The sequence below is a fragment of the Nomascus leucogenys genome, chromosome 3 (assembly GCF_006542625.1).
Source record: "Nomascus leucogenys isolate Asia chromosome 3, Asia_NLE_v1, whole genome shotgun sequence".
Classification (NCBI taxonomy): domain Eukaryota; kingdom Metazoa; phylum Chordata; class Mammalia; order Primates; family Hylobatidae; genus Nomascus; species Nomascus leucogenys.
The window spans coordinates 155,151,525-155,177,965 of NC_044383.1; the positions used below are offsets into that span (position 1 = coordinate 155,151,525).

General features: G+C 40.9%; 3 protein-coding genes across 5 annotated transcripts in view; 1 reads left to right on the forward strand and 2 right to left on the reverse strand.

Moving 5' to 3' along the window:
- The window catches only part of WDR27 (WD repeat domain 27), a 233,870-nt gene extending 231,414 nt beyond the window's left edge, over positions 1-2,456 (reverse strand). The window contains exon 1 of one of the 2 annotated variants that reach the window (XM_030809982.1): positions 2,395-2,456. In XM_030809982.1, coding sequence (XP_030665842.1) covers positions 2,395-2,429 — 35 coding nt within the window. In that variant the 5' untranslated portion in view covers positions 2,430-2,456. Of the gene's footprint in view, positions 1-1,516; positions 2,040-2,394 lie in introns of those variants that run through there. The other variant, XM_030809983.1, reaches the window with a different exon arrangement.
- C3H6orf120 (chromosome 3 C6orf120 homolog) lies at positions 2,113-4,829 on the forward strand. Its single transcript, XM_012506037.2, is given in 2 exon segments — positions 2,113-2,231; positions 2,233-4,829. Coding segments are annotated over 2 exon segments (861 nt in total). The 5' UTR covers positions 2,113-2,141; the 3' UTR covers positions 3,004-4,829.
- PHF10 (PHD finger protein 10) lies at positions 3,850-24,500 on the reverse strand. 2 transcript variants are annotated; one of them, XM_012506036.2, is made up of 12 exons: positions 23,844-24,500; positions 21,030-21,136; positions 18,820-18,950; positions 17,846-17,923; positions 15,952-16,085; positions 15,703-15,852; positions 14,726-14,835; positions 12,369-12,522; positions 10,201-10,356; positions 5,612-5,720; positions 5,131-5,319; positions 3,850-4,051 (listed from the first exon to the last, which is right to left on the reverse strand). In XM_012506036.2, the coding sequence occupies exons 1-12, from the start codon at positions 24,123-24,125 to the stop codon at positions 3,966-3,968; spliced, it is 1,686 nt and encodes a 561-aa protein (XP_012361490.2). In that variant the 5' UTR covers positions 24,126-24,500; the 3' UTR covers positions 3,850-3,965. The 2 variants fall into 2 exon arrangements, with proteins under 2 accessions (XP_012361490.2, XP_003281033.2); XM_003280985.3 differs by having other exon boundaries at positions 3,861-4,051; positions 17,846-17,929.
- Positions 24,501-26,441: the final 1,941 nt, after the last annotated feature.

Below are 26,441 nucleotides of genomic sequence, written 5' to 3' on the forward strand. Positions count from 1 at the left end.
ATTCAGGGTCTAGTTGGGAAATTCCTCCCACCTCCACCCCAGCATCACTTCAAAACTGCTACAGAACAGTGTCTGCCATGTGTCTCCTTTTTCCAAAAGGGAGATGGTTACAAAAACCATGGTCATATTTAACCACTGCATTTTAGTGGGGAGAGCAACTAGTTTGTCTTCTTAGTCCATAGGGCTCTGGACCACGAGGAACCACAGCCAGGCCTGATGGCGCGAACTGTGCAATCCTGGGAAATGTTCTGTGTTGCACTAGGCACCTTGACAAAGTGTCTCTCTTGGGTTGGGGACAGTGTGTTCTCCATGTGGGATCAAGAGTGAAGCAGGTATTTGGTCACCAGAAGAGAGACTACAGTAGGTGCTGCTCCTTTTTCACTAAGCCACTTCCCTTTCCTTCTAGACACAGAACTAAACTACATTCCCTAGCTTCCCGTGCAATTAAGTGCAGCCATGTCGTTGAGTACCTGGCCCATAAATCCCTCCTGCACTGCCTCTCTTCTTTCCCCACCCACTAGCTAAACGCGGAGAATTCAGAGGGCCTAAGGAAGAAAACCACAAGATGGAAGAATTTTAGGCTGCAGCTTGCAGAGAGCTGCCCAAAGGAATCGTCTGACTAGAAACCGCTACACAGGACTGTGTGAGCAAGAAACATGCAACTGTTCTATTGGGGTGAATTGCTACAGCACTTAACCTACCTGCACTAATATAAATTAACATTTTTTTAATTACAAAAGCAATACAATGCATAACATTTAAACCATGCAGAAATAATAAAGTTTTTTATCCCTACCTCCTCTCCCTGCTGTGCCAACCCTACGGGATAATCAATGTTATAGGACATCCTCAGGGATATCCATGTACGTACATGCACAGAACAAGTCAGGGAAAATAAACTAAATTTATTATTTTAGTGAAATTCTAGTGCACCAAACACTAGGTAAGCACTTCAGGAAAAGGCAGTGGCAAGTGATTGCTAAAGAGACCATAGCCTTAAAGTCAGTAAACACAAGGCAGTAATCCCGGATAAACTGGAAGCTGTAGAGTTAATACCCCTTTACTAGTACAGAGCAGTGTGTGTAAATTGTAGAAAATTTAGAAATACATAAAAAGATGAACTCTCTACTACTCGAGGAGTACCACTGATAAAATCCTGTGCATTCCCTTCTGTTTTTTTTTTTAATGTATATACGAATATTTTTAAATAGAGAAAACTACTCCCTTCTGATTAGAAAAGATCGAAATTTTTCTCTTTTAGTGACTAAGCAAGCCAGAAACTTGCTGTTTGGCTAGTTAGGAAAACCGAGCCTGGTAGTTACCACGCAGGGTGAAAGGCCAGTGGGGCATAATTAAGGAGCCCTCAGGGTCCACGCTCCCGCCCTCGGAGCACAGAACCGACGGGAGGTGCAGGAGGCCGGGCATTTCTACAGCCCTGGTTCGTTCCTAAACTACTGAATCTTTTAAAGAGGTCTGAGTTCTCCTTATACACAGCTGCTTTAATTAAAATAACCACCTGCGCCCTTTTCCTCCGAACACCACATGCGCTCAGTTCTCAAAGCGCCGATCCTGCGCCTTCGCGCCACGGCCGCCCGGACACTCCGGCCCGACTTGTGCCCCAAACTCCCCTGGAGACCCTCGCACTAGCACGGCGTGAAGAGGACGCTTCGGGTGAAGAGACAGCGGGCAACGGCTCTGGTCCAGAGCGCGCGTCTCCCCCGTTGGGAGCGGTCACGGCGGAACCCTCAAATCGCCCCCTTTCCTAGAGACCTCAGCGGAGCCGCGAGCAACCGCGGAGCCCACTCGCTCCAGCCCTGCGCCCTAGGCACACGCCCCAGAGCAGCAGCTCGGGTTCGGCGCCGACTCCGCGCCGAGAGCAACCAGCTAGGGGAGGACTCACAGCACCCAACTCCCAGGGGGGCACGCAGAGGACTACCGAGACACACTCCGCCCCACGCGCGCCGCTATGGTTCTTGCCCGCCGACGCACGCGCGCCGCTATGGTTACTAGCCTGCCGCCCCTCGCGCCCACGCCCCTTTCGCTATCTCGCGACAGCTGGCGAGGCCTCGCTTCCGGCCGGCTCACTTACGGGCCTAGCGTCACTTCCGCCTCCTCCGGCGAGGCTCCAGCCTCGGGTCCGGATGCTTACGGTGCGGCCCCCTGCGGGAAGTGGTGGTGAGTCCGAGGGTGCCACAGCGGCCCTGCCCCTGCCCCTGGTTGGCGTCGCGCTACGGGGGAGGGATTAACCCACCCCCTCCTCCCCGGGGCCTCACGCGGGTGGGAAGGGACAGTCCCAGCGACAGACCAGGCGCCTGGACGCGCCGTGGCCCCGCGGGCGGACGGCGGGGACGGGCTCCGGTGCTGAGCGCCTCCCGTGTCCCCAGCAGCACTGACCCACTTGCAGGCCCCGGAGCTGAGCCGCCAGCCATGGCCGCTCCCCGCGGGAGGGCCGCGCCCTGGACGACGGCCCTGCTGCTGCTCCTAGCTTCGCAGGTCCTGTCTCCGGGAAGCTGCGTGGACGAGGAGGAGGTCCCCGAGGAGTGGGTGCTCCTGCACGTCGTCCAGGATCAGATAGGCGCCGGGAACTACAGCTACCTGCGGCTGAACCACGAGGGCAAGATAGTCCTCAGGATGCGCAGCCTCAAGGGCGATGCGGATCTGTACGTTTCCGCCAGCAGCCTGCACCCCAGCTTCGACGACTACGAGCTGCAGTCGGCCACCTGCGGCCCGGACGCCGTGTCTATCCCCGCGCACTTCCGGCGCCCAGTGGGCATCGGCGTCTACGGACACCCCTCCCACTTGGAGAGCGAGTTCGAGATGAAGGTGTACTACGACGGCACGGTCGAGCAGCACCCGTTCGGCGAGGCCGCCTACCCCGCCGACGGCGCAGATGCCGGCCAGAAGCACGCTCGTGCACCGGAAGACGCCTCGCAAGAGGAGGAATCTGTTCTCTGGACGATATTAATTAGCATTTTGAAACTGGTACTTGAAATTCTCTTTTGAGTCGTTGACCACGCTCTGGGATATAAAACCTTCCATCTGTGAAGCTGATTGCAGTTTGCTGTGAACCTTGCTACTTGTACTTGGTTGAAGTTCTAGTTACCTTTTTCTAGTCAAGGGATGGAAAAATAAAGCCATACGCAGTTTTGTTACCTCAGTTACCCCAAAAATAGCAAGCACAGTTTCTTTTAAAGATCAAAATTCCTATAAAAGGACTGTGCACAAAGTGTTTAGACTCCATTTTCATTAGGCAGGTTGACTAAAAATGATTGCAGTAACAGGTTTATATATAAAAAATAGAGCAACCTTTCATGCTGTGACACAAATCAAAAGGTTGATAACTTTGTAATTTTACTCTGGAGATTGTAAGCGAAGTTCAAGGTGTAAGTTTTTAAGAGTTACTAAAATCAAGTTGGAAATGATTTATGTACACTTCCCTGAACCTGGACTAAAGCCTCGTGCCTGTACCCCAAGTAGGGATGGTACTTTTCTATACAAAAGGGATTTCCTGGCAGGCAGGTATTTACAAACTTTGTTCCTGTACCAGTCCAATAATGACAACTCTAAATCCAACTGCACCAAATCTTAGTAGGCCATTTGTCATACCTATGAAAATTCTTTAGTTATTAAATAACTGTCAGTGCTACCTATGGTAGTCCAGAAACAATGTAGATTAGGAAGTTTCATGAAAATTAACTTTTGGGGCTATGGAGAAACAAGTGTCTTGTTACTAAACATTTCCACTGAATTTTTGGAGCCAAGGTTACTACAAAATACTTTGGAAGATGAATTCTCTACCTGGAGTTAGTTTCGAGAGTAAGCGCAGCTTTTAACACAAATAACTGCAGATTTTAAGCTCATAATTTGCAAAAAAAAATTTTTTATTGGCATGAAAATGAAAATGTTGTAAATGGCACCAAATATTCCACTTAAATGCATATACAGTATTAGAGTCAAAAACTATTTTATCCCTCTTTGCTGTTTTTCCCCCTTCTGCCCACTTTCCTGGGTGTTGGGGGGGCCCGCTGACAACAGTCACAAATCCAGCGACCTAGGAAAAAAATTGTTAATATAGAATGAAAAATTATCTTTACAGGACTGAATTTTAAGCCCATCTAAACTCTTCTTCCTTAGCTATAACTAATGATATTCCTCTGTGGATTTTGTGGTGAGAAGGGCACTATGAGTTCCTTAATTTAAGGAGAAAAATGTAAACTTAATGTAATCAATGCCATGCAAAATTCATTGCAAGTCAAGGGGGATGGGAGAGATGCAATGCCATACAGTGATACGGACCTTTAAAAAAGTACAATCTTTCCTGAAATTCAAACACTATCATACTTCAAAACTTCAATACCTACTTCAAAAGTTCAAAACCCATTCTGGAATTTGGCTTTTTTAAGCCTTTTTCTCTCCTGCTCACTGGCAGCTGTGTGTCTTAACAGCATTCTTTCAAGTCCTGGTGTACTCTGCTGACAGCACTTTAAAACTTTAAGTTTCTAACAGCACAATGATAACTTGTACTACATACTTGATCTGAATTACTACAGAAAAATAATTATGTTGCTTGCTCAATTCCCAGGAAATCTCGTTGTAGGCATATATTTTGTAAGAGTATTATACAGTGTTAACTATGCAAGTAGGTTCTAAAATTACACAATTATCTGTGTAATGTTTTAGTCCAATTACTGTGATTTATTCAACTCTGTTCTAAAGTTATCTGGAATTGTCATGCTGCCTCAATTTACAGAAATCTATAATAGATTTCTATAGAAATGTATAAAGACATAGCAGTCATTTTAAGTTTCTAAATAGATATAAAAAATAAAGGCTTTGAAACAAGATGATGCTCTGTTACTTTAGTATTTCAGTAGAAAAACACCAGCTCATTCTATAGAACTATACTTCCAAAACTTAGCCGGGGCATTCTGGCCTTTCACTTATCCTTTAGCTGGAATTGTCGAGGGATGAAAAACTGGTGGACATGACCTGTATAATCACAGCTTTGGTCATATTTGCACATAAGAGTCCACAAGCTCTTCATGTCATGATAGCATTTATGCAGCCTTTTGGAGTGCTGGGAGAGTCTCATCACCCAAAGATAATGTTTGCTCTTTTTTTAATCTTTACCTGATGGAATAGCACCAAGGCCCACACAAAAAGTATGATAACCTCTGTCACACATATCACAGAACATCATTTCTTCTTCATGGTGGGGTTGTCCACATATAATGCATGTTTTACATTCCATACACTGCCATGGGTAGGTCTTAATCATAGAAACAAGCTCCATTGTCATATCCAGGCAAGAAGGATGGCCTAAATCAAAACCAGTGTTAGTGGTATCTCACATAAGAAATTTTAACTTAATATGGCACATAAAATACTAGTTTGCTTTAGGACTTCCAGAGAATGGCTATAATGTCAAATCGCCAAAGAGAAATGAATATACAATGTAGAGGAAAACACATGGGCTGTGTCTATGCCTCACAAGCTACCGTGTATTTAATTTGATGACTCTTTGGTTGGAATCTGCCTGAAACTATAAATTCCAGTTTTTGAACCAACAAATACGGTGGTTAAAATTTTAAAAAGATATTTCAATACTTACCACTATTCTCACATTGGGAGCAGTGTATAAGTGATTCAGCCTTTCCTTTCTTGTTGGACTCCTTACCCTTCAGACAAATTCCACATATAGCATTTGGAATGACCTTTGGCTGGAAGGGTAGAAGAGGGCTATAAATTCATGCCAGAAGAGCTTACTATGGGTTTAAAAGGAATTCTGCTACTTTATTGCCCTATTTTTACTTCTGGTAACTTGCTAATGAGGACCATTTTGAAAGACAAAACTTGACAGGAGTCTGCCTACAATGTAAGATTGCCTACTGAAGAAAGCATTGATTTCATCATAAAATTTTGTAAACAGCATGATCTCATAAGATTAAATGTAGCATTCTATACTCCCTACATGCACAGTAAGATCTGTTTAATGAATGGAAGGAAAGACTCAATACGATGTCAAATGTCACTATTAATTGGACAAGAAAATCCAAGTAGCAAATGACCATTAAATGTAAGACTTACTCTAAGAAGAAGACCATTTTAAATAGCTCATATATTAATTTTGTTTAAAAACTACTATTTTCCAAAACTGTAAAACTAGAGCTATAAAATCTAAGTTAAAAAATCAGCTTATCCTCATTGGTATAGTAGTATTTAAAAAAAAATCAGTTTAAACATTTTTAATTGAAAGATGTCTCATGCATACACTGGCGTGTACATAGATGTTTGTGGAAAACTTAGTTGTGTGATTATTCTCTTTGCATGTCTAATAAAAGAATCTATACTTAGAAGGATTCACTATAAAATGTAAAATTATAAAAGGGAAAAATAAGTTTTCAGACAAGCAAAAAAAAATTGCAGTCACTTAAAAAATACACAAACACTGAGTACTACTCATCTTTCAGATTAAAAACATGCATGGTCCAGTGAAGGTGTCTGAATTTTAGACATACTTGGTTACACATGGAAATGACAAAGGAAAAAGGGTTCACTGCACTTAAAATTACCAGGGGAGGGAGGGCATCCGAACGTCACAGTCCTGACTGTTACAAAATGACGTTCACTCATGCTTCGGAAATAAGTAAATAACAGTGGTAAAAAAGGAAGAGCAAGCATGGGCCAAGAATGAAATGGGGTAAGGGGACATACATACACACATACATACACACACATGCACACACGCACACACACACATAGATGAACTGGGAAAATAATTTTAAGTAGAATTGTTTCATTTCTGCTTTATTCCCACCCTGCCAAATGCATCCCTTTCCTAATTTACTGAACCAAAGAGGAACCTAAACAAAACTCAAACTTTGTATATATTCCAGCTTTGAAATGTCTCACTGCCACCTTCATAACCTGTTAGACCTAAACAATTTGTTCTTAATTACTTTAAGTTTTATATTTTTTAAATTATCTTTCTTTGCAAAAGATGACAGAGGCATTCAAAAAGAATTTTTGGCTTATTTATTTAAAAAAAGTCAACCTTATACATAAATAGAATAAAAACAAGAACTCTAAACAATCACAAATGTCTCTACAAAATAATAAATATCATGGAAGTTAAACATACATATAAAACTTTACTATTAAACTAATCTCCTGTATGTATATTTTTATACCCTGCTCCCCCCAACAAAAGGATAGTGTCACATGCTCAAACCATTTCAGTCTTGCAGTGTAGTTACCCTCTGTTGTTACTGCTACATTCTAAACATAAGGTTCTCATTGTGTGTTCCTATACCTAAATAAAAAACAGCTAGGAAGTGCACTTCTATAATCCAAATTCTGGTTCAGTTATGATCATATCTGTACCTGCCATAATATACAGCAGAATGCTCTCTCTTAATCCATCAAAACTAAGAAATCTCTTTTGGTTATGGTACCTGTACTAAATGTAAAAGATATACTTATTTAACACTCATAGTTTAAGTTAGATACTGGCATAGTAAATACTCTAATCTTTCACTAAAGTCAGGGAAGTAACCAAACAATATTAAATTCTAAAAACAGAACTCCTCATAGGAGATTCTTTACAAAAGCCAAAAGGAATAAAACACAAGGGTAGTCATTCACATTCTAGAGCAATTCAAGTTCTACAATCATTAAAATATACATTAAACACCTATGATAACAGGGACACCAAAAAATTCTAGGTTTATTTCTAAGTTTAAATCATAATGATTTGTTAAATCACTTAGTTTTTCTTACCCAACAGTCTTCATCTTGATGAAAAGAGGGAAACATGAGAGAAGGGGAAGAGACACAGCTTTGTAGCATTTTCTATGATGAATGCTGCAGCTCAATATACAAAGCATCTGCCCTAAGAAGCCACAGTGCTGGCATCCAGGACTTTACACAGCAGATAATCACTGTGGCTTAGAGAAGCCAGTCTCAGTGGATTGCACAGTTGAGGGAAGGGTTAATGTGCAGCACTCTCCCCAAGGCCAATGGAGCACACTCCTATGTGTGTCTGGTTTAGACAATCGGTTCTACTTCAAATAACTGCAACATCATCAGAGTTTCACTATTGACAAGAAAACTGCAATGCTCATCCTAATAGCTCTCAGCATCTCAAATAAAAGGCTCACAGTACACTTACTTTTCTACTTGAAAAACAGCCAAAGATAAGACTTTCATGGTAGCAATAATATAGTATAGATTTTAATTATATATTTATAGGCCGGAATCCTAATAATTATGCTTTAAATTTCAGGTTAATGTAACCTAAACAATACTGTCCTACGAATTAAGGGCAAGCACTAGTGAATCTTATTAAGCAAAGCATCAGATACATTACTTTACTGAATCTCATATATATATATATATATATATATATATAAACTATGACCTTTAGCTTGAAGTACCCTAATATTTAGGCACATCTTGGTTTATTAATACTTTTTATAAAGAGGCTCACTTTTAATAAGCATGTTCACATTAATGTATGATGACTAGATACTGGTTGTTCCCATCTTTGAAATACCTGAAACATTTTTAGGTACTAAAAATGTTCACAGATTATTTAAAATATAAATTTTGCATATCCTACTTGAGTACTATTAAGTTCAGTTAATCTATATGATTTCTTGTATACTAAATCAATGATAGTGTTGAATAGTTGATTTCCAGCCTGTATTAAAACATCTATTTCAATATTCTCTCTTTTTAACCCATGTCGGCAAGATCTACTTAGCACTCAAGAGTTAACAGGACACTGCTTTGAGCGGCCACTTCCATTTAAAGCTCTTAGCAGACCAGTAGAAACACTCATTCATGTATACTGTTTCTGAAATTTCATCTTTGGAGCTCATGTGCTTTCAGTTATTAAGCATTAATTTATATAAAGAAATTAGATAAGCTATATATGTAAAAACAAGTACAAAAATCACACAGCTGCAGCCTATTGCAGCCACCCTTGGAAGCCAACCCTTACTGAATTAAGCTTAAAATTTGCTTGCTATAGGCTACCAAAAAAAAATTTTTTTAAGTTAATTACATAAAAGCATTTTCTAATAAAATATGAAATACACTAATTTAATGTCACTTTTTTTACTTGAAGAAAGGTAAATGAACATGTTAGAACGTGTTCTAGTTAGTTTGAGGGAAAGGTGACTTACTTCAGCCTGTTCTTGTGCATTATTTACCACAATCACAGTTCTGACATACAAGGTGTTTAACAATTTCACTTGGCAAAACTTTCTTATCAGCTTACTCTAAAATTTTCCTTCAATACACCTTCATAAGTGCAATAAAAGCATGTTCTAATACATTTCAGACCAAAAGAATCAAAAGGTAGTATATTTTACTACCACCATCCCAAATATGAAACTGTACAGCTAATTCTTCCTTTTATGATATTCTTAAATCCCTATATGCAAATAAGGCTACTCACCTCTCACCTCACCTTTTCTTCAAAAGAAAAGGGAGGGGCAGACAGAGGGAGGACAAGTTCAAAATATAGTAATAGTTGCTGACAACCTACTACTTTACTCTGAGGATAATCAGATCAACAAGTTAACAAGTATGTTTTAATTCTTGTCATAGAATCATATAGGCTCTTTACCAAGGTTATGCTAAAAATCACTACAATGTAAATAACAGGTTTTATTATTTTCTATCCCAGAGTTAGCTAAATTTAGCGTATGGATCAAATAATCCTTAGATTAAACCCAGATTTTTCTTAATGAAAGGCACTAAAAAAATGCAACTTAGTCTAACAGTATATCCACTCATACTTTATAGCTCAGCAGCTTTAGCTACACTAAATGCTGGGGCATTTAAAATGCCAAATAATTATGATCTTTACTCCAAGGAAAGAAAATATAAACTTCTGCCTATGAAATAATGTTTTAAAAACCCATACTTGCCTGGTTATTATTTCAAAGAAAAAAAAAGACTTATAAGTTGTACATACACAGAAAACAGAAGCTAAACCATAGCCAAAAGTGACAGAAAAGCCACCAAGGAAATAAAGCAAAAAAGAAAGCAGCGGACAAAGGGCACACCATAGGAGAACAGCTAGTGAAGTACAGCAGGCAGAAGCTCCACGATCGTGAAAGTCAAGTTAAAATATTTCAGGGAGAGAGGCTGGTCAGTAAAGAAGCTGAGTCAGGGGCTTTTTTCTTCTACCTTGTACCCAGGAACTGACTTGGACAGTACAGAACGTTTGGGACCATCTTTTCTTGGAGTGGCAGCTTTGTCTTTTGATTTCTGTCTTCCCTGGAAAGAGTCCTCCTGGCTGTCAGGAGGGCTTTCCCCTTCAGATACATTGCCAGAGGAGCTGTCCTGGAGTTTAAAAGGCAAAAACAAAGATTCTTTGGAATTAAGACAAATTTGAGTCTGGATTTTGAAAACTATGGAAAATATTCAAAAAAAGTTTTAAAGCTTTATCAACTTAAAAATAAAAAGATCATTCTAAATGTAAGAAAGCTTTTTCCAGTGGAGACTAAAGTAAGTTATGTTAAAAATCATTCATCCTTCTCCTAAGTATATTGTATAAAACTGATTCCATTCATATCAGTGCCTTCATCAACTTTGTTTTCTGACATAAGTCACAAAAACGCAATTATCCACTTCAGCTACTATTACGGCACACGGCTTCAACATCATTTTCCATGTCACAAGGGAACATATTTGTTTTATACAAAAATATATTGTTACAAATAAGTGTGGGCATTTTCACTAAGTACTAAAAGTCATTAAGAAGGTCCTTCAGGAAAAATGAAGAACTGCAGTTAAAAAAAAAAAAGTCCTTCAAGTACACATTTGTGTTTTCACAATGTTAAACTATGCAGAGCCAATCCCTCAACTATCTACAACAGGATCTGAAATATTTTATATATGCAAGGTTTAAGACCTCAGTATCTGATCATTTAATTCTTCATTTTATAATTTAAAATGTTCTAATTATAACTTTCATATAAATTATGAAAATTATAAATTAAAAAATTAGGTTATCTAGAGCCTCCCTGATAAACACACACTGACTAGAAACATGAATGTATCTACTTTATCTTTTTTCTGGGTGTCCACTTATATACATAAAGATACTGAGACTCACACATTACCCCCTACCTCATTGTGCCCTCATTTTTTAAAACACAAAACTGGATTACACTGCGTGTGTATGCATATGTGTTATTTTGGTATTTTTTAAAAGCGTTATGTGCATTTTTCTCACAATCATTAAATATTCTTTGAACTGCATTTCTATCTTATAAATGTAATATAATATTACCCACTGTGGGCATTAAAGTTTATTTGTAACTTCCAGCATAAAAAATACTGTCGACACTCAAACGGACCTTTTTTTTCTAATTAAAATTTTTCAGCATCTGATTAAATCCTTAGGATAAATTCTACTAGTGGATTTGCTAGGTCAAATACTATGGAACTTAAATTGGTAAGACTGTCAAAATGCTTTCCCATAATGTTGGATTAGTTTACACTTTTCCTAGCAGTATGAAAGGAAGTCAGCTTCATCACCCTTTGCATGCCATAGCTCCCCTTTTAGCAACATGACAGGAGAAAAGTTGTGTCACCACTTTAATACTTGAACAGTATCTTATTTTGCATAATATGTATTATTAAAGATGTTTTAGAAGCTGTTGGTGACAAGGAAATAATGTCCATTCAATGGTAGCACAATCTCACATTTAGGTTGGCTTCAATGTAAAGTTTGAAATAGCCAGTTACTTAAAACACAATGCTAAAGAAATTCAAAGCCCTATGTCATCACTGGGATCAAAGCCCTAAACCATCATTGGGATTTTATTCTCCTTCAGGTCCACAGAATACACCAACTGCCCATTGTCTTGCAAGTGCATTTTGCTACAAAAAAAAAAAGTCATACAGGAAAACCCAACAAATTGTACAACATATTACTAAACATAATATTTTCCTATAGGAAGCATAAGATTAAGCAAAAGAAACATAAGTTAATGTACTCCCCTAAACTGAGAAAACTACATTTCTATGTCAAGAGATCAAATTCTGTTTTGTTCAACATTTTAAGCTAAAGAGACAGCAAACTGAATAAATGATTGTAAGCTAATTTTCCATATCCTTGCCTAAATTGCTCATGGTAACTACAAAGGGGCGATTTTAAGTATAAAGCTTACCAAAGGCCATGGACTGCTTGTTTTTATCAAAACATACTATAAGTAACTTTTCTTGATGAATACTTTCTGGAAATTACATGCAGCCATACTTTTTCAAAGAGAGGGTGATGACAGAAGTTCAATGTAACAAAAATTCAGAGAAAGGAAATGCTTCCTACTAGAGAGAAATGTTCTCACCGAAGTGCCTTTATTTTTCCGTTTCTCGTCACCTCGACCATCTTCGCCATCATCTGAATCACCGTCACTGTCTAGAGCAGGGAGCTCAGGATCCAGAGGAGGCTCATACAGGGCTGTGTTTAATGGCAGATACCGCAGCTCATCTGGTGAGTACCTGAAGTTCAGAGAGTTTATTTTCGGTTTCCCTTTATTATTAAACAGACTCATCTTTGACCTATGAAGATAGCCTTAAACTTCTTGAGTAACCCCAAAGACTTCTGAAAAATAGAGTATTAATTTTTCATTTTTGTCATCAAGTAGGGTTAATTAATAAAAAGCCTGAACATCTTTTCACTAGACTTATGTAAAATATGCATTTGATTCTTACTAAGAGATAATGTGCCTCCCCTCTTTGCCCTCAACCCAAAAGAAAAAAGTAAGTAAAATGTCGGTAGCCCCAAATTTGGCTGCCAGCTCACATCCACCTCCACCACTGTCCCAGGTCTTTGCTACTTCTCTGTGCTGTCACTCCATTTGTAAAACAGGCCTAATAATAGCATCTACCTCATACAATTGATATATACGCATTAACTTACTTAATGCATATATATCACACCAGTGCATGGTACATGATATTACTTAAATAATATAGAAAGCAAAATTTTTAATAACAAATTATTGTAAACAAATTTGGGAAGCATGTATTCTAACAAATTTAATCATCTATTTTGTCTGAAACTATATTGGCAATCTCTTCCCCTAGGTCAGACAGCAATGCTTCATGCCACCTCCATTCTCGCCCTCAGTAGCCCTCATTCAGGAAACGACCCTAGATCAAGACTTCTCCAACTAAGACAACACACCAAAAAGCAAAGGGTTTAATATACTTGCATGTGACTTTTAATAATTTGCTGATGCCAAAATAAAATTTTTAAAAATTAAAGGCCGGGTGCAGTGACTCACGCCTATAATCCCAGCATTTCGGGAGGCCAAGGTGGGCACATTACCTGAGATCAGGAGTTCGAGACCAGCCTGGCCAACGTGGTGAAACCCCGTCTCTACTAAAAATACAGAAAATTAGCTGGGCGAGGTGGTGGGCACCTGTAATCCCAGCTACTGGGGAGGCTGAAGCAGGAGAATCACTTGAACCTGGGAGGCAGAGGTTGCAGTGAGCCGAGATTGCGCCACTGCACTCCAGCCTGGGCGACAGCGTGAGACTCCATCTCAAAAAAAAAAAAAAAAAAAAAAAAAATTGAAGAAAAACTTTTAAAAAATTGCTGTTCATGATTTAAATTTGAATTTAAAACATCTTTTTTTAATTTAAAAAATTTCAGCCCAAGATTTGACTTTCAAATGATGTGAGTTATGATACTATATTTTAAATTCTATTCTCTAAAAAATAGTATATTATAAAAAACATACAGTTCCAGAGTAAGGCTTAAGGTTGAAGTAAAAGCTGACACTTTAAAACAAAATGGGCTGGGAGCAGTGGCTCACGCCTTTAATCCCAGTACTTTGGGAGGCCAAGGTGGGTGGATCACAAGGTCAAGAGATGGACAGCATCCTGGCCAACATGGTAAAACCCATCTCTACCAAAAATACAAATAATTAGCTGGGTGTGGTGGCGTGTGCCTGTAGTCCCAGCTATTTGGGAGGCTGAGGCAGGAGAATCGCTTGAACACAGGAGGCAGAGGTTGCAGTGAGCCGAGATCACACTACTGCACTCCATCCTGGGTGCAGAGCGAGACTCTGTCTCAAAAAAAAAAAAAAACAAAAAAAGAATCTGTTAGCCCTGTTTTTTTCAGTTACATTTAGTTTGGGAATAGGAGATAAGTAACATTTAAGGTCCAGATTGGAGCAGCAGCCAAGCCAGGTCAGCAATGTGGCTGGGGCACCCAGTTGCCCTTGCCTGCCCCTCTCTGCTCCTTCTCTCATCTTCTGTGCAGTAAAAGTCAGTGTTTCTCAAACTCTAACCTGCACATGAATCATACAGACATCTGTTAAAATGCAGACTGAGTCATAGGTCTAGAGTTGGGCCTGAGATTCTGCATTTCCAACAAGCTTCTGAGCAATAATAGTGCTTTGGACCACGGAACATACCCTGAGCAGTGAGGTGCTACAGAACCCCCAGCATCTGTCTCTAAGAAACCCAAACAGAATGGGCAGAGACAGAGGCATCTAGACTTCATCAGCATATATTCAAATTCTGACTACAGGGTGTTGTTTACCACAGAACCAGAGAAAAATAGCAACACAAATCCTATACAATATCTTATGGTGATATCTATAGACCCCAAAATTGTTAGGAGGCAAGTACAAAAGGCTCTGAAACCCCTTACCAATAGCCGATACCAACTGTAACTAAAACTACTAAATACCTCTTATAATATTCCTGGAACTGTCCGGGGATGAGAGCCACTGGGTAAGAACTGACCTTTGTTCGTTCTGTTGGCAAAACTTTGTACTTCCCTTGAGGTACCTGGATAACCTATGTTAACATAAAGAGAAACACAAAACTGATTCCATGCTAAGAATCAAGGCTTTAGGAAGAGTCCCCACATGCTCTCCACTGCACGCCCACTTCCCCCTAGAAAAGCTAAAATTTTAGGAGATATCGGGAGCTATAACCTAAGAGGACAGTTGGTGCTTTCAGTTCTATATATTATTGTTTTAGAGGCCTATTCTCCTGAGGAATGGCAGTGGATCTCTTGCTCACTACTTAACAGCAGAGTGATCTGGGTAGCTTATACGACCTCTCTGTAGCTCAATTTCTTTATGAAATGGAAGTAATCCTAGTTCCAACCTCACATGGTTACTATGAGAATTAACATGCAAATCTCTTTCAAAAACTCTTGGGACACATAGCAAGTATGATATGTAGCTATTATTAGTCTCATTTAGTAGAATTACCAACCGTAAAGCAAAAGACATCTCACAAAAAAATGTAAATTGAGTATTATTAAGCACACCATTAAAAATAATATCTCAACTTCTGAGGAAAAAAAGAACACATAGGTGTCAGCATGGCCAACATGGTAAAACACTGTCTCTACTAAAAATACAAAAAATTAGCTGGGTGTGGTGGCAGGCGCCTGTAATCCCAGCTAATGGGGAGGCTGAGGCAGAAGCATCGCTTGAACCCAGGAGGCGGAGGTTGTAGTGAGCCGAGATCATGCCACTGCACTCCAGCCTGGGCTACACAGTGAGACTCTGCCACAAAAAAAAAAACAAAACAAACAAACAAAAAAACACACACATAGGTGGTATAAAAAATAACAATAAAGGGGGTAATGGGCACTCTGCAATAACAAGTAATAAACTAAGTTCAGGAGGTACTAAATTTAGGTTATCCTACATGTGTCTGCAAGTCAAAATAAGCTCTTCTTTCTTCCATGCGTTCCCGGTTTAAGTTGCTATTAAACTCAGCTGCTTTTTTGGCAGCTTTCTTAATATACTCAGGCACTTTACTGGCTTCAACTTTCTGAGTATTCTGTTGTTGCATTTGCTGGAAAAAAAAAAAATACAGTTGGAAGTCACATGTAACTTTATAAAATGTCATTCTCCCCAACCCAAATAAAAAATGCCAGTCACCTCAATTACTTACAGAATACTCTTTATAATGGTCTGTAATTCGTTGACGTTCTTTTTCTTGTAGAATAACAGAATACTCAGCATGTTTGGCTGGATATTCTTTTATCATTAAATCAATCACTTCATCACTGCGCAATGCTGTTAAACCTATTTTAAACCAAAAAATAAAAAAATAAAGAAGCTCTTTTAAGGATAAGTGAACAAAAGTACTCTTCAAAATTTACTTCTTCAAACCGCTCCACATTCTAATGGTTTTCCAATAGCCAGAGCAAAGTATCTTAGTACATTTGAAAATAGTTAAACTTAATATTCATAATATAAACTCGAGCAATTAAAAAGTTATCTTGCAAAAGGCAAATATATCAATTTTTCAACCAAACAAGTTTATTTTTAAGATTCTATGTGCTTTGAACATATATCCCTTTAGTTGGAAACAACTGTTAAATAATGAAATGCACTAACTACTAACAAGTGCTACAGAATGCTGGATGAATAAAAAAAAAAAAAATTCAATGTATTATAGTTCCCAGTCTTCAAATTCCATACACAAGAAATATTACAATCAATTAAAATTTCACCAAAAACATCAGCACACACACACACATCATGGAGACAATTTTCAAAACTCACAGTATCAGATTTCACCAACTGCTGAAATGCATTCCCAAGAATTTATATAAAAAGTAGCCATGTTGCAATAAAATGTTTGTGAAAAAAAGATTACAAAGAAAGCATGGACATAATTATACAGAACTAAAAATTGAACAAAATTTGCCTTTTTGCATTTTAGAGATGTGGTCTCGCCATCTTGCCCAGGCTGGAGTGCAGTGGCTATTCACAGACGTGATCACAGCACACTACAACCCCAAAGTCCTGTGTTCCAGTGATCCTCCTCCCTCAGCCTCCCAAGTAGCTGGGACTACACACACACACCATGCACTTAACAAAGAACCTACAACTTAAAAAAATATATTGTACAAGCTTTGCACACAAAATACAAACACTCTGAAAACTGTAAAAGTTATTAGACAAGGGCTGGGCATGGTGGCTCATGCCTGTAATCCCAGCACTTTGGGAGACCAAGGTGGGTGGATCACAAGGTCAGAAGGCGGAGACCAGCCTGGCCAATATGGTGAAACCCCGTCTCTAATAAAAATACAAAAATTAGATGGGTATGATGACATGCGCCTGTAGTCCCAGCTACTCGGTAGGCTGAGGGAGGAGAATTCCTTGAACCCGGGAGATGGAGGTTGCAGTGAGCTAAGATCGCGCCACTGCACCCCAGCCTGGACAACAGAGAGAGACTCTGTGTCAAAAAAAAAAAAAGAAAAATTAGACAATTATACTCTGTTATAGAATAGAGGTTGATCCTTGACTTGCAATGGGGTTACATATGATAAACCCATCCTAAGTTGAAACTATCCTAACAAGAAAAAGCATTTAATACATCTAGCCTACCAAACATCTTTGCTTACCCTAGCCTGCCTTAAACATGCTCAGAAAACTTACATTAGCCTACAGCTGGGCAAAATCATCTAACACAAATTTTAATATAAAGTGTTGAATATGTCATGTGATTTGTTACATATTATACTGAAAGTGAAAAGAATAATGGTTGTATAGACACTTGAAGTATGGTTTCTACTGAATATGCATTGCTTTCACACTATCATGAAGCTGAACCATCATAAGTCAGGAACCACATGTGTGTTCAAGCTTCATTCTCCTGTGCATTTTAACAATAATCAAAAATGAAGTAAATAATGTAGCGTTTAAATAGTTCAATTTATTTTATTAATTTTGTAAAATATTTTAGGAAATAAGATACTTATCTAGTATTATCTCATAAACGTTCAGCTTGAAAAATTCACATTAAAAAGCTATTCACATTAAAAAGCTATTCTTACCTAGAGTGCACTGAGTTTCAGTGATGACATTTAGCTCTCTCAGGTAGAGTTTCTCCTTGTGAGACAAATCTCGTCGCTCTAAATCTCCAAAAAAAGATCAACAGACTATTAAAAATAGCAAAACCTTATGCATTTGTAAAACTTTTAAAAGCTTAAAAACCTTGATTTTTTTAAAGTATTCATATTACATATTCCAAATATTAAAGGGGCTACAAAAAAAATTGTAAATTCAAGAAATAAAACTCAGCAAGATACAAAAGTTAGAATAAAATAGGAAATAGAATAATCCAAAGCAAGACGGTCATATAAATAACGATACTAAACTAGTTCATAAGGAATAGCCTTTCTCAAATTCAGATATGGCTCATACAGCTAACTCTACTCCTTAGATCAAGGGACAATGGTAAAAATCCCAAACTTGACCATAAAATGATTTTTTCTAAAATTTTCCCCAGGAAATTCACCTTTCCCATTTTGCTTTTAAATCAGTTTATGAGCCATAGAAAATATCAATAATAAAGAAAGATGCTGAATGATAGTAGTAAATGAAACACAGCCAGGCGTGATGGCTCACACCTGTAATCCTAGCAATTCAGGAGGCTGAGGCAGGAGGATAGCTTGAAGCCACGAGTTTGAGACCACGCTGGGCAACATAGCAAGACTTCACATCTCTAAAAAAATAAAAATTAAAAACATTTGCCACGCGTGGTGGTGCACACCTGTAGTCCCAGATACTTAGAAGGCTGAGGCAGGGAGACAGCTAGCCCAGGAGTGCAAGGCTGCAGTGAACTATAATCGCACCAGTGCACTCTAGTCTTGGTGACAGAATGAGACCCTTAGTCTTAAAAAAAAAAGAAAAGAAAAACAGCAAGCACAAGAATATAAAATACAATCTACAGAAAAATTCAGAAGTTGATAGTGTATCATAAAGAATTACTATCAATTATAAATTAATCTATTACATAAACTAGTACCTGGATATTTCCTTTTAAAGGAGGTCACGCCCAAATATTCACTGACTTGTTCTTGAAGCATATAGTACTCTCCTGTTTCATCAGGTGGCCATTTGTACTCTATCAAGTTTTCTGCTGGATAGTAACTAAAACTAAGTACAGAAATATATATTATGCATTAAATGTAGCTTTCATTAATTTTTAATCACTTTTATTGAGGATATTTTGAAAACTATTTTAAGTATTTAAACTATTTGCCTCCTATGACTTGACTTCCTGTGTATCAAAGAAAATTACAAAACAGGTACAAGGAATAGAAATAATTATCTGGTCTACCAAGTCAAAAAGGTACAGTGAAAATAACATCTTTTATACACTGGGAAGAACCTAGAATCACAATTGTAAGAACAAAGGCATTTTTAGTTTAAGGGACCTATAAGGGCAAAGCAAGGTGATGATGATATCAGCTCTGAATTCTTTCTCTTGGGCTTAAAATGCATAGCCAGTATTTCATCCACCCAAGGAATAATCAACTTCTGTCTCTTGTCTACTGTTCAGTGAGTCACAAATAGCTGAGAAAACAGAACTCTTAAAAACCTATTATCTCAGTGCATCATATCATAAACCGTAACTGTTTGTTCTCAAATACTCCACAAACCCAGAAGCAAAGAATGGACCTAGTTTGAAGGTGCCAGGGTATCACAGTCGATCTCCATCTTGAGTAACAGATTTCAGGATCTGGGCCAATTCAACCTCTATATTGGACATGGGAAAGTGACACTACGTTATGCATCCATCTATTTAAAAAGCAACCTTCAAAAAGAACAGTGTTCTCAAAAATGGTGCTGGGAAACTGGGTATCCACATGCAAAAGTACAAGATTGGACCTTTACCTCATATCACAATTCAAAATGGATCAACAACCTAAATATAAGAGCTATCTAGAAAACTCTTAGAAGAAAACATAGAAATCTTTCACAACCTTGGATTTGGCAGTAGATTCTTACATATGACACCAAAAGCAAAAGCAACAAAAGAAAAAATAGATGAAAAATTTGGGCTTCATCAAAATTAAAAATTCTGTACAGGGACACTATCAAGAGAGTGAAAAGACAACCCACAGAAAAGGAGAAAATATGTGTAAATCATATTTTTGATAAAGTATTAATATACAAAATATATTTAAAAAGCTCCTACAACAAGAAAACCCCAAATAAAAAATGGACAAAGAACTTGAATAGACATGTCTCCAAAGAAGCTATACAAATGGCCAAGAAGCAGATGAAAAGATGTTCAATATCAATAGACATTATGAAAATGCAAATCAAAATCACAAAATACCACTCCACACCTTTTAGAATAACTATTATTTTAAAAAATGAAAAATAACAAATTGGTGAAAAATATAAAAAGACTGGAAACTGTGAATTGCTGGTAGGAATGTAAATTGGTGCAGCCCCTATGGAAAAGAGTTTGGCAGCTTCTCAAAAAATTAAACATAGGATTACCATATAATCCAGCTACTCCACTCCTAGGTAAACATCCAAAAAAACTGAAAACACAAACTCTGAACACCAATGCTCACTGTAGCATTATTCACCTTGGCCAGAAGGTGGAAACCCAAATGCCCATCAACATCTGAATGGATAAACAAAATCAGTATATACATAAAATGGAATATTATTCAGCCTTAAAAACAGAACAAAAGTCTGACATATGCTACAGGGATGAGCCTTGAAGATATTCAAAGTTCTAAGAGAAATAAGCCAGTCACAAAAGGACAAATATTTTATGGTTCCACTTATATGAAGTAACTAAGTAGTCGTATTCACGGAAATAGAAAGTAGAATGATGGTTGCAAGGGGCTAAATACAGGGAGAAAGGGAAGTTATTGCTTAATGGTTATAAAGTTTGGGGTAGTGAAAAAGTTTTGGAAATGAATGGTGGTAATGGCTGCACAACACTGTGAATGTAACTGATGCCAATGAATTTCACGCTTAAAAATTGTTAAAATGATTAAATTTTATGTATGTATGTATTTTACTATCATTAAATTGTTTTTTAATTACACTCGGTAGCAAGACCAACTTTGATGGTACATTATAGAACAGGAAGAAAATATTCTACAATTTTTAATAATTGCCTTTGCCAGAGGTGGGGGAAAGGGAAGAGGATGTTAAGGCAAAGAGAAACATCACAAAATATATTAATAACCGGTAAAATGACAGTACCCAAGATCTTGACTTGAAGTTTCACAACTCCTAGAACTATCTCCTGAGCCCATTCGCCTCCTTTTGGATGGCTGGGTCCCATCATTTGAATTATCTTCATTATCATCCTATACATTTAAAAGATTCAAAAATAATAATTAGAGAAAGAATAAAAACAGTAAGTCTCAATAAGTGAAAGACTGTCTAAGGACAACTAGTCATACAAGTATTAACTTCATATTATAATTAAAAGGGACTAAGAGTTTGGCATGAGCAAGACCTGGAATAAAATTTAAAACTGATCTTCAATCCAATCAAAATAAAAACATTTTCAATGAACCCGTAAATGTAAATCTGCTTTTGCTTTCTGCTCTTCATAAATATATCAAACTGCTCCATCACTCTAGGATTAAAGCAAACTCTCCTACCCAAGCTCAGGGGGAAAAAAATTTATGGATCATTTAGTTCTCAATTCAACTTAGAGCCAGTTTATAGGACTATTTTAACTGACTACTTTAGGCATTTATGTCCCTGTGAAAAGGGGACACACAAGACTGAAAACAATTCTAACTACTCACTCTTCTTCTTACACTGCTAAAATTTAGCAAAAATATACCCTAATAAGGGTCATCAATCTATAATATAGCAACACACACACCAAAAAAAGAAGCTGGGGGGGGGGGGAATTTTTTTTTTTTTAAAGAAGATGTTTATATATTTTTAATGTAATCCATCATGTGGCAAGAACATCAAGGTTATAAATTCAACCATTTCATTCAGAAAAAGTATCAGATGTTAGGAAACTGATTTATTTACTTATTAGCCAAGGCTTAAGGTCTAAAAATCGTAATTTTTTTAATGTAATATGGCTTTCAACGCTAATCCAATTTTGCTAAATACCATAGTCCTCTTGCTACATATTAAAATGAAAGCAATCCTGCAAAAGAATATAAAGAGGCAATATGGTATAGTGGCCAGGCATGCCAGAGCTGGACGGCCTGGGTTCTCACTGGGCACTGTCCCTCACTAGCTGAGTAGGTTATTCTGTGAGCATCTCCTTATCTGAAAATTTGAGACTATAATAGTGCCCCTATCACATGGCTAATTCAATGATTAAATGAGCTACTACATTAGAAGTACTTAGAACAAGGACTAGCGAGTTATCTGATAAATATTAGTTAAAATGATGATTATGATAATAAAGTCTCAAATGTCTCTAGCTCCTAGGAATTTACTGGTTCTTTTCCGAATAATAAAATACATATTCTTTTTCAGTCCTTATAAAATAAGCATTTCATTAAAGAGCTCTGCAGTCTAAATCTACTCTCTGAAAATTTGCATAAGTATCACAACTGCAACATTACATATTCAATACTCTCAACATAACTTATTTTAAACATTCCAGTATTTTTTCTATTTTATTGGTGAGCATTTTAAGGATTTTTATATCCTTAAATATATTTCCCTTTAGCTAAAAAGTTGAGACACTCAAAAATACACAAAAATAAAGTTAAAAATGCAAAGTGCTCAAAAAAGCTGAGACTACAATTTCATCAAGTGTTTTAAATTACTACTACAAATTCTAGGCAAAGGCATTATTATATAAAGTGAGCATCTGGGCAGCGGGCCTTTTTCTTGAGGGAGGTAGTAACAGCAATATTGTTCCCAATACATGACGGACTAAGGTAAGAATTTCCGTGTAACCTCAATACTGATACAGAGGCCCATGTTTTCAGACTCCCAAACGTACTAAATCAGAGATGTGCTTTCCAGAGTTACAGGTGGTTTCCAACTACAAATCAGATGAATTTCTATGCATCACATCCTTCCTAAGGCTCAGGGGTCAAGAATGCACTCAGGAGGCACTGGCTCAGTGCCCTCCAGGTGCCGGGCCAGACGTCAAATGCTGGAAGTGCAAGGATGTGCAGAGTCTTACAATCTAGTTACTTCCATTGGCGAGGGCCTTTGAGGACCCTTCAAAATGAGTCTCTTACAGCACGGTGGACGTATGCAACGGGAAAAGCTCCCAGGCAGGCGCAGCCCGGCTAGGCTGCCACAGGACGGCTTCCCCTGCCAACGCGCAGAGCGCACACCGCACGAAGGCTGGCTGGCTCTGAAGCATTCCAGTTCCCACCGCCTTCTAATTTTCAATCCAATTTCAAGCTTCGAGGCTTTTAAAACATCATTCCTCCCTTCTAACCTTCTGTCACAAACTGCTAGCCTAACTTTAGAACCAAAACGTTTTGATGCGTGACACTACTGCTCATCTCCATTTTCTCAACACCAATTTCTTTTCACCTCTTCAAGCAGTAAAAAGTTTTAAAAACAGACTTCCGCTGAAAACATCCGGACGCTTGCGTATTAACTTAGTTATTGCACTAAGTTCACTGAGTGTGTTGATTTTCCATATTGCTCGCCACTCCGTTTTTTGCAGTAAGCTTTCAAACACTTCAGCAAACTATGCGCGGAATGAAGGCTGAGCGAACACGCGCTTCTGCAGGCCCCTCCGAGGCCAACTCCCTCGGCCCTGGGCGCGTTCCGTCCCACGGCTGGCCCAGGAAGAGGCGTTTTGGGGACAAGCTTGTTAAGCGGGCCCGGCTGCCAACTTAGGGGAAGCCGCGCCGCGTCCCCCGCCCGCCCGCACTTGTTGCTCGCTAGAGGCCGCGGGCTCCCCTCGGCGCCCCGCCTCGCCGACCACCCCTGGTCTCAGGCGCGGCGCCCGGCCTGGGCCCACGCCCCCGAGACGCTGGGCGGCCGCTGGTGGGACTGGGCCGAGGCGCCGGCACCCAGGCCCGGGACTGGGTCAGGGTCGGGTCGCACCGGCCGCTTCCTCACCTTCGGGGACTGCGCTCCGGGGGTGGCTGGGTCGCTGTCGCACGGCCGCGGGGACAGCGCAGCCCCGGGCCCGGCCGCCGCCATCAGCCCGAGCGCCCCGCGCCGCCGCCGCCGCCGTCGCCTCCGCCTTGTCCCGGCCGCTGCCGCTGCCGCTGCCGCCGCCGCCGCAGCCGCCGCGCGGGCCCCCCGCCGCCCCGGCCCCGCCCCCTCCGCCCGCCCGCCCGGGGGCCGGCCCCTGCCGCCGCGCGCCCCGCGGCCCGCCAGCGCCGCCGCCACCGCCATGGCCGCCGCCAGCGCGCCGCCCGCGCGGGAGGGCGCCAGAGGCTGGGAGGGCGCGGGGCTGCAGGCCGGAATGGAGGAGGCCCAGCGGCGGCGGCGCTTCTCACGTCAGCCCAATCCGCCTGGCCGAAGCCACCACCTCAGCACCGACGCTCCCCACAGCTCCGCCGCTGGCCTCAGCGCCGCCGCGGGTCCCTTCAGCCCCGCCGCTCGCTCGCCTTAGCCCCGCCGCTCGCTCGCCTCAGCCCCGCGGCCGCCTCAGCCGCGCCGCTCGCTCGCCTCAGCCCCGCGGCCGCCTCAGCCCCGCCGCTCCCCTCAGACCCGCCGCCGCCTGGCTCCCCACGGCCCAGCGTTGTACTCGGCCGCGGCTCCCCCAAGCCCGCGGCGCGCCCCACCTCCCGCCCGCCCTCCGGCCCGCCCCGGCCCGGCTCGTCGCCACTTGGCGCGCTCGCAGCCGCCCCCTCCCCGCCGCCCCCCGCCCGGCCCCTCCGCGCGTCACCCTCTCTCCCTCCCTCTCTCCGCGCCCCCGCCGCGCCCGCCCCGCCCCGCCCCTCTCGGGGGTCCCCGCCCCGCTCCCTCCCTGCCGGGGGTCGCCCTGCCCGGAGCAGCCGCTTGGAGACTGCGCGGCCTCCGCCTCTACGCGCTGGCGGTTGCCGCTCCTCTCCCGCCTTTGTTCTCGGGCCGCCCCTCTCGCTGGCGGCGCTCCGAGAGAGCAGCGGAGCCACCTGCCCGGGCCGCGCTTCCCCAAGCATCCGCAGCTGCCTCTGGGGGCTGTCGGCGCCCGCCCCAGAGCGTGCGGGAGGCACGGCGGGAAGAAGTCGCTGAGATTCGGCCCTCGTGGCTTGCGTTCCCGCGTGGTTGATGCCTCCGCTGAGAACGCGGTCGGCCGGGAGCCGGGGAGGAGCGTGGACGCCGGCCTGGCAGGTACCCCCGCGAGAACGTGGGAGCCGGTGTATTTCAGCTGCATTTATTACTGATCTCGGGCTGCACCAGGGCACTTGTAGGACCGCACTAAAAACAGCGGAAAGTGAGGAGACGAGCCTGGGTCGGGGCGACCCGCCGTACAGCTGGCCTCACGGACTCCATTGCCTGCGCCTGCAGATGACTTGTTCTGGAGCGTAGAGAATGTTCTCGGATTTAAAGTACAATCCGGTTTCCTTTCCATTCATTATTGTTGCCTAGACTCAACAAACAAACGCTGGGAAAGATAAAGGGATTATTTCTAGCGCGTCGCATTGACAAACACCGACGTTAACACGCTCAGTCCAGCCTGGCTCACTTGCCTCAGGTCAGAGAGGTCACCACTGACGACGCCGGGCCCTCAACCCACTCCTAATCCAGCTTCGTTCTCTCAGTCGCAGCCAGACCATGCCTACTTCCCTCTGTCCCACCACGTGCAGGTGTAAGCTGCCGCTGCACTCCTTGTCTGAATCCGCCAAGAGGAAACTGCATCTTTCAGCTAAATTCTTTTCACTGATCAGAGTAGAGTTTAGCGGCTTTTTTTTTTAAGGGAAGAAAAAAAAAAAAACTCTTCAGCTATTTGGTATTCCTCTCCTTCCGGGATTCTGTCTCTAGATTGTGAAAGCTGTCAGAAAATGGAGTTACGGAAAGCGATGATGGGAAGGTTCTCACTAATAATTGCCTGATATAAAGAATTAGCACAAGACTGCCAAAACCACAACCTTGCACAAAGGCCACAAAACTACACAAAAAATGCTTCAAGGACATTTGCGCAGCAACTGCCTGTCCAACTTTGGACTGGCCATCCCCTTTGTTACTGATCTTTGTAGCCAAGGATAATTGTTTCAAAACAACCTCCGTAATCTCCTCGTTTTTCCTTTTAAAACCCTTGTCTTCCTTTACCTCCCTGAATACACCTATAGTTTACTATGACACCATATTCTACATTGCAATGCCCACTCTCAAATAAATTTGTCATGTTTGGCAAACCTGTCTGTTATTTAGGTTGACAAGATCAAATGCAAATTTATTCCTGAGTCAACAAATAACTGATTCAGTCTTCCAATGTGCAAGGCAAGGAAGAATATTAAGGAGGCACTGTATAGATTAGATCCCTGCCTATAGGCAGCTTCAACACTAATACAGTATGGTACGAATATATAATTGTACTTTAAGGCAGCTTAGGTGGGAAAACAACTAGCAACTAAAAAAAAAATGGAGTTTACTACCAACTAAAAAAATGGAGGTTTCAAGGTTGACATAGAATTTGAAAACTACTTTAAAGACAGGAAAGATACAGGTAGATGTGCAATGGAAGTAGAAATTGGGTTTCAAGCCCCAAACAGGCTGAGGGGTGGG